This window comes from Coturnix japonica, chromosome 2 (assembly GCF_001577835.2).
Source record: "Coturnix japonica isolate 7356 chromosome 2, Coturnix japonica 2.1, whole genome shotgun sequence".
NCBI classification, from domain to species: Eukaryota; Metazoa; Chordata; class Aves; order Galliformes; family Phasianidae; genus Coturnix; species Coturnix japonica.
In genome coordinates, this window is record NC_029517.1 from 133,103,365 (window position 1) to 133,116,688 (window position 13,324).

Genomic DNA, 13,324 nt, shown 5'->3' on the forward strand with positions numbered 1-13,324 from the left:
TCTCACCTCCATAGCTGCAGCAATAGGTGTTGGTACTGCGCCAATCTAATGACAACCTTGACTGTGCTCCCACACCTTTGCATGCTGCTTAATCCCTTTAAATAGAGGGGCTCTGGTGACTCTGCTGCATAGTGGGGTCTCTGCTTCTCTGTCCTCCCACCAGCAGAGATCACTGACGTGGAAAGGAGAAACATGCTGAATAAAAAGCCTGCAGCAGAGGAAAACAAGTGGGAAAGAAACTCTAAGAACAGGGGGAGTTTAGTGATGTTAGTTTGTCAGATACTAGCTGGTTACGGAGTTAGTCCCAGGGAATGCAGAGAACTAGATTAGGAGTGTGTTTATTCTCAGTGTTGCAAAGTGTGGAGAGTGTTGGATCTCTTGCGTTGAAACAGCAAAAGAGAACCATAGCATGCCAGCATTTTCCATAAGAATCCCTGCATATGAAGCAATGCCTTGTCAAGTAGCATAAGAGTGGTGAAGTGATGTATGGTATGATTAGATGCTGCTCCCTGGGGGGTATATACATCTTATTTTTCTTTTGCTTGCTTCAGCTCCTCCCTTGCCAGATGGATGTTTGTAGTCGGTGGAAGATTTTCACCTTCTTTTCATCCTCCAAGCTTCAGCAGCAGCCATTCCCAGAAGAGCTCATTTGTAATCGTTCTAGTGTAGGCAGAGCTTTCTGCTGTTTCCTCATTAATTATCTTTGAAGTTCCACACTGGATGTGATGGGTCTGATCTTCTCTTGCAACCTGTGCCTTTTACACACCTCACTGTGAATATCAAGTTTTTAACCCCAAACTTAACACTGGTTTGTGCGGGAGCAGAATGAAGTCCAAAAGAAAGACAGGGTCAACCTGAAGTAACTCATGGGCCTCTCTCCTCTTTATTTGCATGTGTAGTGTGATGTGAAGGTCAAGTGAGTTGATGTACAGTCAGACAATTAGGAGGAAAGTTCTTGCCATGAAATTGAGCTGGTAGCATTTGCTGAGCATCTTTTTATTTAATGTCTTCCTTTCTTTTTTTTTCAGAACATGGAAAAGGTGCTGGTCCCTTCTGTCACGTTAATTGTAGGCTGTGGAGTATCTTCGCTGACACTTTTGCTGTTGATTATCATTTATGTCTCTGTTTGGAGGTATGGCTTTCATTCTTTTCTCTACTTGGGGAAAGTAACTGTCTCTTGATCTTCATGAATCCTGGAGGTTTTGCTGTCCCATTTTGGGTGTCTGTTGCCTGAGGAAGAACTACTTTGTAATGAGTGGGTCCTGTAAAAAGTCATCATGGTGGCTTAGTTGGCATTACTCTTTCCTTTTAGTGCCAGAGAAATTAGTACAGTGAAATTAGTACTATGACCTCATGTAGTCTCATTGTTCTGTTTTCAAAAGCTGCGCGTGCTGTTTTCTATGCCTTTATATACCCCAGGAAACCTTGTTTGCAGAGAGGTGGACATGCGCTGCCTCCTGGCAGGCAAGTTACTTCAAGGTATTCTGGGCTGGGTCTTTGATAACATCAAAACATCCTTGATCCATTATGAAAACATCTGGCCTGAAGTAGTAACAGTACTTTTCAGGAGCTCGAGGATGGTACATCTCATGGGCTAAATAATTATCTAGTCCCTTATCTTTGTTCAGCCTTTGGCTTAAGATGTATAGAGATTTCTTGGTACATCCCATTTCAAAGAGCTCCTTTACACCTATATGGAGGTCAGATGCAACCTTAAATTGCCCCTTTGTAGGGGTTAGAGTGACTTTATAGGAAAGTTGTATTAAACAAAGGTCCACATTGGCCCACATCCCTGTAATATACATGTTGGTGGACTGCTGCAAGTCTGAGAACCCAAGATGTGCATGGGATTCATGGCATTCCACAAGAGTTTACACTATGGAGACCCATGCCTTTCCTAAACATGTGTCAGACATGCTGAGTGCATAATGACTAGATAAACAGAAGAGGAAAATCAGAACCAGGTGAATGACCATGAAATTGAAAAAGAATGGCTACAAAGAATATATTGTTCATGACCCTTTGTGAGAAGAGATCAGTGCAAGATTCTCACTTTGTCAAATGACTCTTCTAAGTAGGAAGGAAAAGGTAAATTCATTTTAGATTTGTGAATTGAGATAATATTTTCTACCCTTTATTAGGGGAAAGGGACAAGAGAGTTAAAAATGAGCAAAAAGAAAATGCACCTTTTGTTGATACTGTGACAGTGCATAGTGGCTAGTTAATTATGGTGAGTGCTCTGAGCTGAAGACTGATCATAATAACATTTATCTAGAACTCAGGTTTTTCCGTGCCTGGGGTATCATTGGATCTGCTCAAGTCCTTGTCCTCTCCTGCTTTTCCTCAGGCTGGGCAGCACTGGGCAGCGCTGGTAGGTGACTTACTGGTGTCACTGGTGTCAGGATCAAGTGGAAAGTTAGGAGAGAGGAGTGAAGAGCAAGTGTTGGAGTCTCACCCTCTCTTTTCTATCAGAAATAAGTGCAGGATCTGAAACTTAAGATCAGACATGAGGTTGAATCAGTTTGGAGCATGACGGAGTCATTTGGAGTAATGCAATATGTTTTCTTCCAGGAGCATACCCCTCAATATTTACTGTCATTGAGGACAGTAAAGTTAATTGTCTGCCCTGTTTAAAATATACCCTTTTTAATTTCTAATTGCAGCCTTTGTGTTACTATGCCTATGCCCAAAATGATCAAGTTCAGTATGAATGGGGGGACATGTCTATGGAAGGCTTGAATGGGCATTTCTGATTTAGCAAGGGATGGACATGCATTTCCAAGTGATCCTGAGACCAGATATATCTTGATTAAAGGGCTCTCTATCCTAAGTCTCTCTGTGTAAATATTTGTAAAGCATGATCAAGTGATCTCTAGAATTTCTCTTTGGTGCGCTGAGTTTGTTTCATTTCTTATCTGTAGATCATGTTTTCATGTTTTCTGAACTTCACAGCATTCCCGTGGCTGAGCCCTGAGCACTCTGTGTGTCCTTTTTATTTTAGGCATAGCTGCTGGACATGAATGTGCTGTTCTAATAATGGTCTCAGGAACATCATATTCAACATTATCTCCTGGCTTCCACTTCGTTTTGTCCGTAGATGTTATACAGTTTATTAGACAGCAGCTGGAGCAATGCTCACAAGGGGATCCAGCAGTATTATTCCAGCTGTTGTTGCTAAAATATAGGAGCCATATCGAAGGGAATTTTTTAAGCAGGGGAGAAACTCCGTGTGCCCTATCTGCTTGGTCTTCTATGGAGCACATCCACCAAGCTCAGCTGTTTTAGGGAGGTTTGGCTGTGAAATTTCTCATTCAGGCCTCTGGACAAAGGCATCTGGAACATGTATACATAGACTCAGCTTGAGTATGATCCTCTTCTGATGAATAGGCTCACTGAGGCTGACAATCTGGAAACCTTCCCAGAATTTTGCCCAACTAGGATTTGTTTATACATGGGAAGCAGAAAGGATAGAAAGGCAAAAGAAATAAAAAGGGGAAAGGAACATGGTGAAGAACAAGAGGCAGAGTAAAAAGGAGGTAGGCCCAACTTTGGGCTGCATATCAGAGAGGAAATGGTTTTATTCCATTCAAAACCTCCAATAATGGTTGTTTCTTTGTGGCACCTACTCAGCCATCAGCATGACCAGCATGAGTTTCTTGTGATGCAAGTGATCGCTTCAGAGGCAGCCAACTTGGCACGGTCTCACTTCATGCTGGACATTGTTTCTGTTTGACGGCTGTTGGTGGCCTGTTGGTGGACTCGCTCCAGCTCCCAGTAGACAGATGGCTGCAAAAACTCTGCTACAGATGGTGCATCTCTGGCCTTATTAGCAGCTTCAACAGAGAGGTCGGTGACACATTGGGCCATAGAAGTGGAGTGACCTTGTTACCTCTGGTTATGGTTGTCCTAGGTCGCAGCTGGAAACCATGTGTGTGGGCTATGTTTTCCAACACCCGTATGGAAAACAGAGGTATTCAGAAAAAATAATAATAGAAAAGATCCTCTTGCTTGAAAGCTGACTTGAAAATGAAAAACTGGGGAGAAACAGAATTGCTCATAGGTCAGAACAGATTGAATGAGTTAAAGCTGTATTTCTTTTCACTTTGGTCTGTGCCACTCCTTGACAGCATGGCGTTTCAGAAGCAGCCCGATGCATTTTCCATCCCTGAACCCAACTGCAGTTCAACAGCCTCAGGAGTCAGAGTGACCTTTCCATAGCATGGAGATCAATGCTTGCTATCGAATAGCTCTTCCACCAGCCCATCAGCATGTAGGGCATGGCAGCAGCTGAATGAATGCTGTATTGCTGAGAGATACCAGTGTAAGCTTTTTTCATTCCCTGTCCATAGAGGCTGGAGATTGATTTAGTGGTTGTCGGCAAGCTCTCAAGTGGCTTTTAATGCTTACTTTAAACCCAAGAACTCTGCTTTTTGCTGGGGACGCTGAGGCACTCTGTGGTCCTGGTGGGAGGCAGCAGGAATGAGTAAGATTGCGTGGAGAAGGATGTGTACGAGCACCACAAGAAAGCAAAGTTGGCTCAGTGTTTGCAGAGAAGAAGGGAGCGGAATGGATACAGAGACAAACTGCAGAGTTTTCCCACGTTCTCCATCTGCTTTGGGCTTCCCCACATCCCACAAGACCCAGGCCAGTGCAGAAGCTCCCTACATTTGCAGTGAGAGGTTTCCCAAGCTTTGGTGTCTGTGCGCAGTGTGCTTTGATAAATAGGCAGAATCCATGTTGCAGCTAAGGGACTGTGAGAAAGCACTCTGCAGATCTGGCTAAACATCAAAGCCTACATGTTTTTCCATCTCTGCTACGAGTTCCTGCCTTCTTTTGCCAAATGTCCTGGATAGGAATCCTGATTTCTTTCTGTGGAATATCCCTGGGCTGGAGGTGATGCAGGAAAAAAAGGAAAAGCAACCATTGTAGCTTGTAAATGATCAGTACTGAGGTCAGGCTGACAAGGAGGAGTATGGAAGCATTAGGAAAGCTGTCTTTCAACTCTGTTTGAAACTGATGAAAGACACAAAAGGCATGAAGAAGGGTTTCTGTAGGTATGACAGCACTAAAGGATGACCCAAGGAAATGCTGAATGGGACATTTGTTCTTATGGAAAAGGACGTGGAGAAAATCAGGGTAATTAATCACTGCCTTCTTCATATTGCTCTACTGACAACATTTGCTTCCCTGGACTCAGGTCATAGAATCTTGGAGCAGAAACTGGAGAAAAAAGTCACTATCCATCACCAACAAAGAGAAAACTGAGAACTATGTAAAATGGATATTTGCATGCCCATGGCTCCAAATGGGATGTGTGGAGCATGTTGAGACAGAGCATGCTGTACAGTGGTGCCAGTATCTCTCATCTGGGCAGGTTCAAGGTGGTTTGTAGAAGTGTTATACTCATCATTAAAAAAGGCAGAGAGTTGGATCTAGAGAACTACTTGCTGTTCAGACTATTCACAGACTCTGGAAAGATTAAAGAGCAAATAGTTATAAAGACTTTCTCTGAGCAAAATGGTAGACAAAAGATTGATTGGGAATAGACAGCACATCTTTCTTGGGGACAGAATGTACTCGACAGATCTGTTTTCCTCCTGTGATGGGGTGACTGGTAGCTTGGACAGTGAAGAGAAGTGGGCATTATATATTTTGTCATTACTGAGGCTTTTGACATAGGCTCCTGTAGCACCCTATTAAATAAACTAGTGAATTTTGACTGGATAAATGTGATAAGGCAGGTTAAAAGTTGGCTGAAGTTCATGCAGGCTTTGGGTAATGGTTAAAGATTTGAGGCCTAACCAACAGCTGGTTACTAGCAGTATCTTTCAGTGATTGGTTCCAGGACCAGTATTATTTAATATCTTCATTAACAGCCTGGATGATGGGGAAAATGGCACCCTTGGCAAGTTCTTGGATGACTATACCAATATGAAAAGAGTGATTCATATGCTGGAGACCAGCAATAACAAGCTTGGAGATATAGGCTGGAGAAATCGTACGCCAAAGACAAATGAACACTTCTGCACCTGCAACAGAGCAACTACATGCAGCTGGAGAAGCTGGAAGCTTGACCAACAGCTCATAGGAAATTGTTATTCCCCTCTACTTGACTCTCTTGAGGCCATATCTGGAATAGCATTTCCACAATACCCCACAATACAGGAGAGATCTCAACAAGCTGAATCGAGTCCAGTTTAAGGAGCTAGAGAACATAATGCTCAAGGAGAGGCATAGGGAACAAGGAAATCTTGGCTAGATTGAAGAAAATAAGTCCGTAAAGGAGGAGTCATGGAGAAAAAGGAGTCATAAAACATATAGATACAGTGAAGGTTTTAGGGGCAAGGACCAACAATTGCATCACGAAAAATTCCAGCTTGATAGAAGAAAAAATGACTCTTCACCATAAGAGAGGCTGAAAACTGAAAGAAATCACTCAGAAGAGGTTATGGCATTTCCCATTCTTAAATGTTTTTGAAATTTGATTGGACAAGGCCCTGAAAAACATGACAGGACTTGGAAATCAGCTCGGCTTTGGGCAGAGGATTGAATTGGCAACTCCAGAGGCTTGTTTTTTTTTCCAAGCTAAATTATTCTGATATTCTGACTCTACAAGGTGCCAACTCACACTTTGTTTTTTGGAGGTTCAGGAATCTGGGGAAGAGGGACTTCTGATATGTAACAGGAAGCATGGAGGAAGAAAAGGCTTTTTTGGGGGAAAGGAAATATGAAAAGAGCTGTTTATTGGCCCCTTACTCTGACATGCAGACTATACTTACACTTAACTCATTTTTTGCTTCTTCTTTTTTTACCAGGGGAAAATTCCTAAATGACCATTAACATCACAGTGTTCCTACGCAGACTTAGCACATCCCCATTCGTACCAACACTGAGTCCACATCTCCCTTTCTATCCCCCACAAGCTGCTGGCTATAGATTTGATACATCTTTTACTTCATACGATCAAAGCATCGGTAGATTGCTGGCTTGATAACCTACAAATAGGAGTAGGATTCAGATGATCCTTATTATTGTATTTGAAACAAGTAAAACAGCAAAATCTGGGATCGAACTGGCCAAGGAATAACTCCAGGTTTGTTTTACTTGCAGCAAATCCAGTTTCTAACTGAGCTGGAAACCTAAAGTTTGAAGTGTTTTATGGGGTTGAGGTGTGTTTCGAGAAAGAACTACTTCTAACTCAGTTTTCTAACAAAGCTGATATAAAGTGAGTCTGCTTTTTGTTGGTGACTTTTTTTCTTATCCAGAAAAGCATATTCTTAACATTCATATTTGTCTAGAGGGAAAACTCACAGGACAGTTAAAATCCAAGTTGCACAGCCTCCAATAGATCTAAAGCACAGATTCATTCTTGGCTCAATACAGATACGCAGTAAACTCATTGTGTCCTACCAGTCAGAAATGCAGACTCTGCAGCCGGAGTGTGACTGACACACTCTTGCTAAAATTAATTAATGAAATTGAATTCTTAGTATAAATAGTTGATGTATTGGAATATACAAAATAATCCTGCATTAGCCTACGGGGATGAGCTGTCTGGTTAATAGATTTGTTTCTAATTTTTATAGACATCAGTTTCTAGTCTTTACTCATCTCGTATTCAGGCAGAGCACTTGCTGCATCACTGAGATTACTCACATGTGTGAGGGTTGGTGTGGTCAGGTCCTGACTCAATCCTTAAAGACTTGCACTTTTGCAATTTATTTTTAATTTTATTAGGTACATAAAAGTGCCTCCACAGAAATTTTCTTCTATGGTCAGTCATTTGAATTAATTGTGCTTATACTTCAGCAGCAAGTTGGTGCTGTGCTGCACATTACAAAAGAGAAATGACTAGTGACTCGCTCCTGCAAGGTGTTGAAGGCAACATCTTCCTAACTTGGATTCCTGACATCCCGGACCCACGGTTGCAGCTACATATTTGGCTTAGTTTTGAGAAGTGTTAAACCTCTCCATCTGGAGAACAAAAAAACAAAACAAAACAAAACAAAACAAAACCACAATTTCTTCTCACTTCTGGATGTGTTGTTAGGTTAAACAAAGGGGAATGCTGAATCACAAGCACTTTGTTGTGAAGATGCATGCATTCGTAACCTGCTTTCATCACCAGCATGCTTGTGGCTCTTCTTATTTGGGAATCTTTCCATGTGTTGCGTGTATGTTTTCTTCTAAGCTTCTCTCCAAGTCCCCTTCCAATTAAGCAGAGCTGAGGGGGACTTACAGAACTCAATACTATTTTAGCAAAGGTTCAGAGTAGGGAGCAGGGTAGCCCCTGATTTGTTGGCTCATGCTCATAACTCCAACATTGATGGGGAGGATTGAGAAATCTGTGCACCACATCCAAGCTCTCCTCCTCCTTTTTCCTGTTGTACTTGTCTGTTTAACGCAAGAGATCTGAAGAAAGTGGGCCGTCTCTTACCATGGGATTGTGTAGAGCCCAGTGGCTCCATGCAAGGTGTAACAGAGTGGATCTTCTTCCCCTCTTCTCTTTCTGCAGGTATATCCGCTCAGAGCGCTCGGTCATTCTTATCAACTTCTGCTTGTCCATCATCTCCTCCAATGCTCTCATCCTGATCGGACAGACCCAGACCCGGAATAAGGTAGGAGATGTATTGGAACTTGTTTGTTTGTTTGCTTTGCTCTTGATTTAGCATTGAAATGATCCGCTCAGGCAGTGCTTCCTCGTTTTTCCTCCATCTGTTAATTAGCGACGTGTCAAAGACATGACTAAATGGCAGATTTCAATTTTCTCTCTCACTCTCTCTTTGATAATTTGTCAGCATCCTCAGGGCTTTGATTAAAACCAATGTGATATTTTTGAGTATCTGCCTAGAGTAGCTGGCACATGGCACAGTGAAAAAACATGGTTATTTGCGAGGCTTTAACCATTTTATTTTCCAAAAATTACAAAGGAGGACAGATTGAGAAAGAGCTAAAAAAGTGAAAACACTCAGCATCTCAGCATTACATTTATTTCTAAAGCAACGTTTATGCTCCAAGCCTAAAGCACTTGGCAGATGTTAAAGGAAAGCAGCCACCAAGAACCCCTTTCTTGGAGTGGGAAGAATCGCTGTGCATCATGTTCATCATGCACATTGCAGAGCTGAAACCACAAGAGACTTGCTGCAAGTCACAGTGCCATTCAAGCAGTGAAGACGAGAACTTAGCATGGATTTTCAAGCCATGGGCATTGATTACAGGGCACTAACGTGGGTTTCCACGTTAGAGATGCAGATGGAGAGGTGTTGTGTTGCTTGTATGACTTTTCTCCAGCTAAATTACTTTCTCTGTTGGCAGCTAGCATAACAAATCAATGCTCACATTTAGTATTTTCCTATATTTGTACATCATCCTATCTCTTCAAGTGCTCCAACCATCTTAACTCCTCTAAGCAGAAAACTGAGGCCAGAAGCATCTTCCACCTCCTCCTGCTGCTGAAGTCACAATCAGAAATCAGAATTTAGCTTTTAATTAACAGTAACCAGCCAATTTTTTTCGAGTCTGGACTTTGACATCCAGAGCACGCTGTCACATTTGGAAGCATTTCTGCAGAGAAGCCTCAGGCTTTAATGAATCACAGAGACTCATTGCTATGCAGACCTTTTGGGTCAGAGCTGGGTTATGTTTTAAAGAAAGCTTTACAGCTACTTGAGTCATACCTGTGGAGAAAAGTGTGGGGAGATGCAGCCAGCTGGCCCTGTTGCTATTAGACCAACACTATTCAGAAGCTATGCAAAGCAGAGCTGTCTTTCACGGTCAGCATGGTTTGCCTGGAGCAAGAATTGGGAAGAGGGTAATCAGCTCTACACTGCTATTCTGTGGGTGCATTGCAACCTCAAACGTGTGCTAGGAGCAGCTTTTCATAGAAAGAAGACTGAGAGATGCACATCGTGTCCAACCATGGGTGGACCTCCTATTTGGTTATTCTTCTTCCTTCCAGGATAGGAGGTGGATATTGTCAGCCCTCTCTTATCCCCTTAATAGCACAGTTGGGAGCCCAGATTCCTTCTCACACTTTTTCTCATGTTGCTTTGGATGTTCAGTGTCAGAGCTGTTTGTGGGGATTCAAAGCTCCCGGCTGTAATTGTGTGAGGCAGATTAGTTCTTTGGACATGCATATACATGAAACACCATAAATAGAAAGGTTATTCTTGGGTTTCCACTCAGCCATCTAGTAAACAGTCTCTGTCACAGAACAGAGAAAGAAAACTGAACAAAGAAGAGATGAAAGAATGTAAATTTGGAAACTATTCACATTCAGTCACCAATAGTGGAGCTTCCTAAAATATTAGTGTTTGAATTATAATTGCAGTTACACTGGGAGAATTTCTACAGTACTACTTTCCTGGGAAGTGCCAAATACTCCCATCATTTCTGTCTGCGTAACCTCAAAGGCAAGACTCCATGCCTGGATTTGCTATGCCTTTTAAAGATGAAAGGCCTGGGAAAAGGCTAAAAAATTATAGTCAACAATAATGTGATACAAAAGAAATGACTGCTGCATGAACTGAGTGCGTCTCAAAGGCAGGGCTATGTGCTGGATGGAAGCAAATTTCTCCTCTTTTAGAAAAAACAGGGACTGATGGCCTTTTCAACCACATCTCCATGGGGAAATTGAGAAAACAAGATGGAAGATTCTTCTTATTCCCAAATCTGGGTAAAATTATCTGCTTCTTTTTAAGGGATTTTAAGTAGAGACCATTCAGTGTCACAAATGCGCATTGTGAGTATATCTAGAAAACAGATGTCCCAGGTGGAAAAGTGGAAAGCAGACATCTTTTCTTCCCTTTGTGAACTGCTGGCAAAGAGGGCAGAAAGCTCTGTTGATGCAGAACAAAATCAGCTCAGATAAACTGATGCTGTCATTTCTGTCAGTACTTAAAAAAAACCCCCACAAAAACAGTTGTAAAATATAAGTATCTTAAAATACATTCCTGAGAGTTACTTGTGTTTGTAACTGTTTTACATAGACCTGTGAGCTGGATGCATAGCAACCACCTTTGGAAGATTCTTTTGAAAAATACAAAAATTACTTCAAATTATCACACTGAGCTAGGCTATTTGTAGTGAACTGTCATCTACTTGCAGGCATAATACCAAAGGTTTCTGTGTCAAATACAAACACAGAATGAAAAGGCAGTTCCTGTCTCAAAGAACGCAACGTCTAACTTTTATTTCCAACTTCTGATAACGTCTGTCAGTGCCAGTGTATGAATTGAGGGCAATTCAATAAAATCATGATAAAAGATGCTCTGTGCATGGGAGCTCTCTGCTGAAAGATGCTGGTGGAAGAAAAAAGAGGAAGGTTCAGTGACCGTAAACCCAAAGTCCATGTTTCCTGATATAACTCAAAGCGGAGAAATTCTTCACAATTCACTCCCACCCCCGTCTGTCCTCAATGCCTTAAGCCATTTTTTTTTAATCACCCAGAGTCACTTTTAAAGTCTTATTTCCTCTCCCTTCTCTTTGGGCGTTTCTTACCATCATTTTCTTTTGGAGCATGTTCATTCACAGTTTCTTCTTCTCCAGTGGTGCAAATTAAGCATAGCTCTGGCAGAGTTAACAGAGCGGCACCAATTTGCACCAATGAATGATTTGGGTTTGCTGACTTAAAAACAAAGATGAGCTTGTCAGCTTTCCAGCCCATCTCCCCCTCGCTACAGGATTGTTCTCCATAATGCATTTGCTAGTACTTTCCCTAGTTTAATTTTAAATGGTTTGAGCTCTCTCTGTGTCCCTTGAGAGATTTCCTTGCCAAGTTGTAGAGCTCACCATTATTAAATTTATTCTACCATTTCATTAATTTTTCCTCACCCCCCCCCCCCACCTTTTTGCTAATAGCTACATGTCCCTGAACAAGTCATGCTTGCAGTCCTTCCCAAGCCCCTGCCAGCCATGTTTTCACTCCACCTCTCGCAGCTTAACTACCTCTCTTTGCAAACAGCTCTACTTCCCAGTCTGAATTGCCTTTCTCTGATTTCATTACTGCAAAGCACCAACGACATGGTGCTTTGCAATCCTTTTGAGCTGAGATTACTGCACATCTCAAAAACTGCTCCATCCTCTCCGAAAGCATCAGGGATTTGATTTGATCACTGGAAAATAAAAATATATTGCTGAAGCCAAACAACACAAGGACAAGACATGGGTTCAGACTTCAGCATGGAGATGTGTCAAGGAAGGTCATATGGGGGATTAGGAAAAGGTTTCTAAGCAGGGGGTAGTGGACATGGAACAGGCTCCCCAGGGCAGTGAGCATGGCACCAAGCTGCCAGAGTTCAAGGAGCATTTGGATACCACTCTCAGACATCGGGATTAGATTTTGGGTGGTCCTGTGTAGGAATAGCAGTTGGACTCAGTGATCCCTTTTGGGTCCCTTCTAACTTGGGATATTCTATCATTGTATGAAAATAGTTAACCACGGACTTGAAGCTCTCACTTAAGAGCAGTTGGTTTCTGTGCAATGCTTACATTTGAAACAAACACTTTAATTCTATGTTAGGTCAAAGCTTGAGGGGGAGGCTGCCTCCTCCTGAGATGTCTTTTCCTTTGCTGATCCCTGTGACCTTTCCTTCCAGAGCCTGATTTGGAAGCAGCTCCCTCCACCTGCCTCTCTCCTCTCTCCTCTTTCTCCCCTCTCATGTATGCTCCTTTCCTCCTCTCTCCAGGTGATATGCACGCTGGTGGCGGCTTTCTTGCACTTCTTCTTCCTCTCCTCTTTCTGCTGGGTGCTGACAGAAGCCTGGCAGTCCTACATGGCCGTGACGGGTCGGTTACGGAACCGCATCATCCGCAAGCGCTTCTTGTGTCTCGGATGGGGTGAGGATTATGGGTTTGCATAGAAGCTCCATTGGGTCAGGGTCATTGTTCCATGGTAGCATGAAGAGCAAAGAGTATTCCGGATTGATGCTGTGCAAAAAGCTTTTGACACCCTAAGGTGTGTCAAAAAGGGCTCAGATGGTTGGAAATGAGCAAAAGCTGCTAGCTCCACCCAAGGGCAACATGAAGGAGATGAGCTGAGAAGAGGCTGTGTGTTCCAAGGGCATGGAGGGGCTGGGGGGTTTCTCCTGGCTCTGGGTCTCTTCTCTGCTTTCTCTTTTATTTTTCTCTCGCTGTCTCCTTCCATGTGCGACCCGGGGAGAAGCAAGCTCTGAAATGCTGTCTCCATGGCAGCAGGGCCTTTCATAGACAAATAAACTGTGAGACCAGTGCAGATGCTTGTAACTAATTTTCCTCCCTCTGCCTCTTCCGTATGTTTAATTTATTAGCTTTAAATGATGCATTCTGTAGTTGAAAACAAACTCAA

The 13,324-nt window shown here is 42.6% G+C and overlaps 1 protein-coding gene across 9 annotated transcripts in view; it reads left to right on the top strand.

The window, feature by feature from the left end:
* ADGRB1 (adhesion G protein-coupled receptor B1) overlaps positions 1 to 13,324 on the top strand; it is a 264,284-nt gene that overhangs the window by 199,172 nt on the left and 51,788 nt on the right. For 7 of the 9 annotated variants that reach the window (XM_015856456.2, XM_015856458.2, XM_015856460.2 and 4 more), the window contains 4 exons: positions 1,029 to 1,132; positions 2,276 to 2,371; positions 8,516 to 8,618; positions 12,687 to 12,837. In XM_015856456.2, coding sequence (XP_015711942.1) covers positions 1,029 to 1,132; positions 2,276 to 2,371; positions 8,516 to 8,618; positions 12,687 to 12,837 — 454 coding nt within the window. The remainder of the gene's footprint in view (positions 1 to 1,028; positions 1,133 to 2,275; positions 2,372 to 8,515; positions 8,619 to 12,686; positions 12,838 to 13,324) is intronic. The other 2 variants (XM_015856459.2, XM_032442930.1) reach the window with 1 other exon arrangement.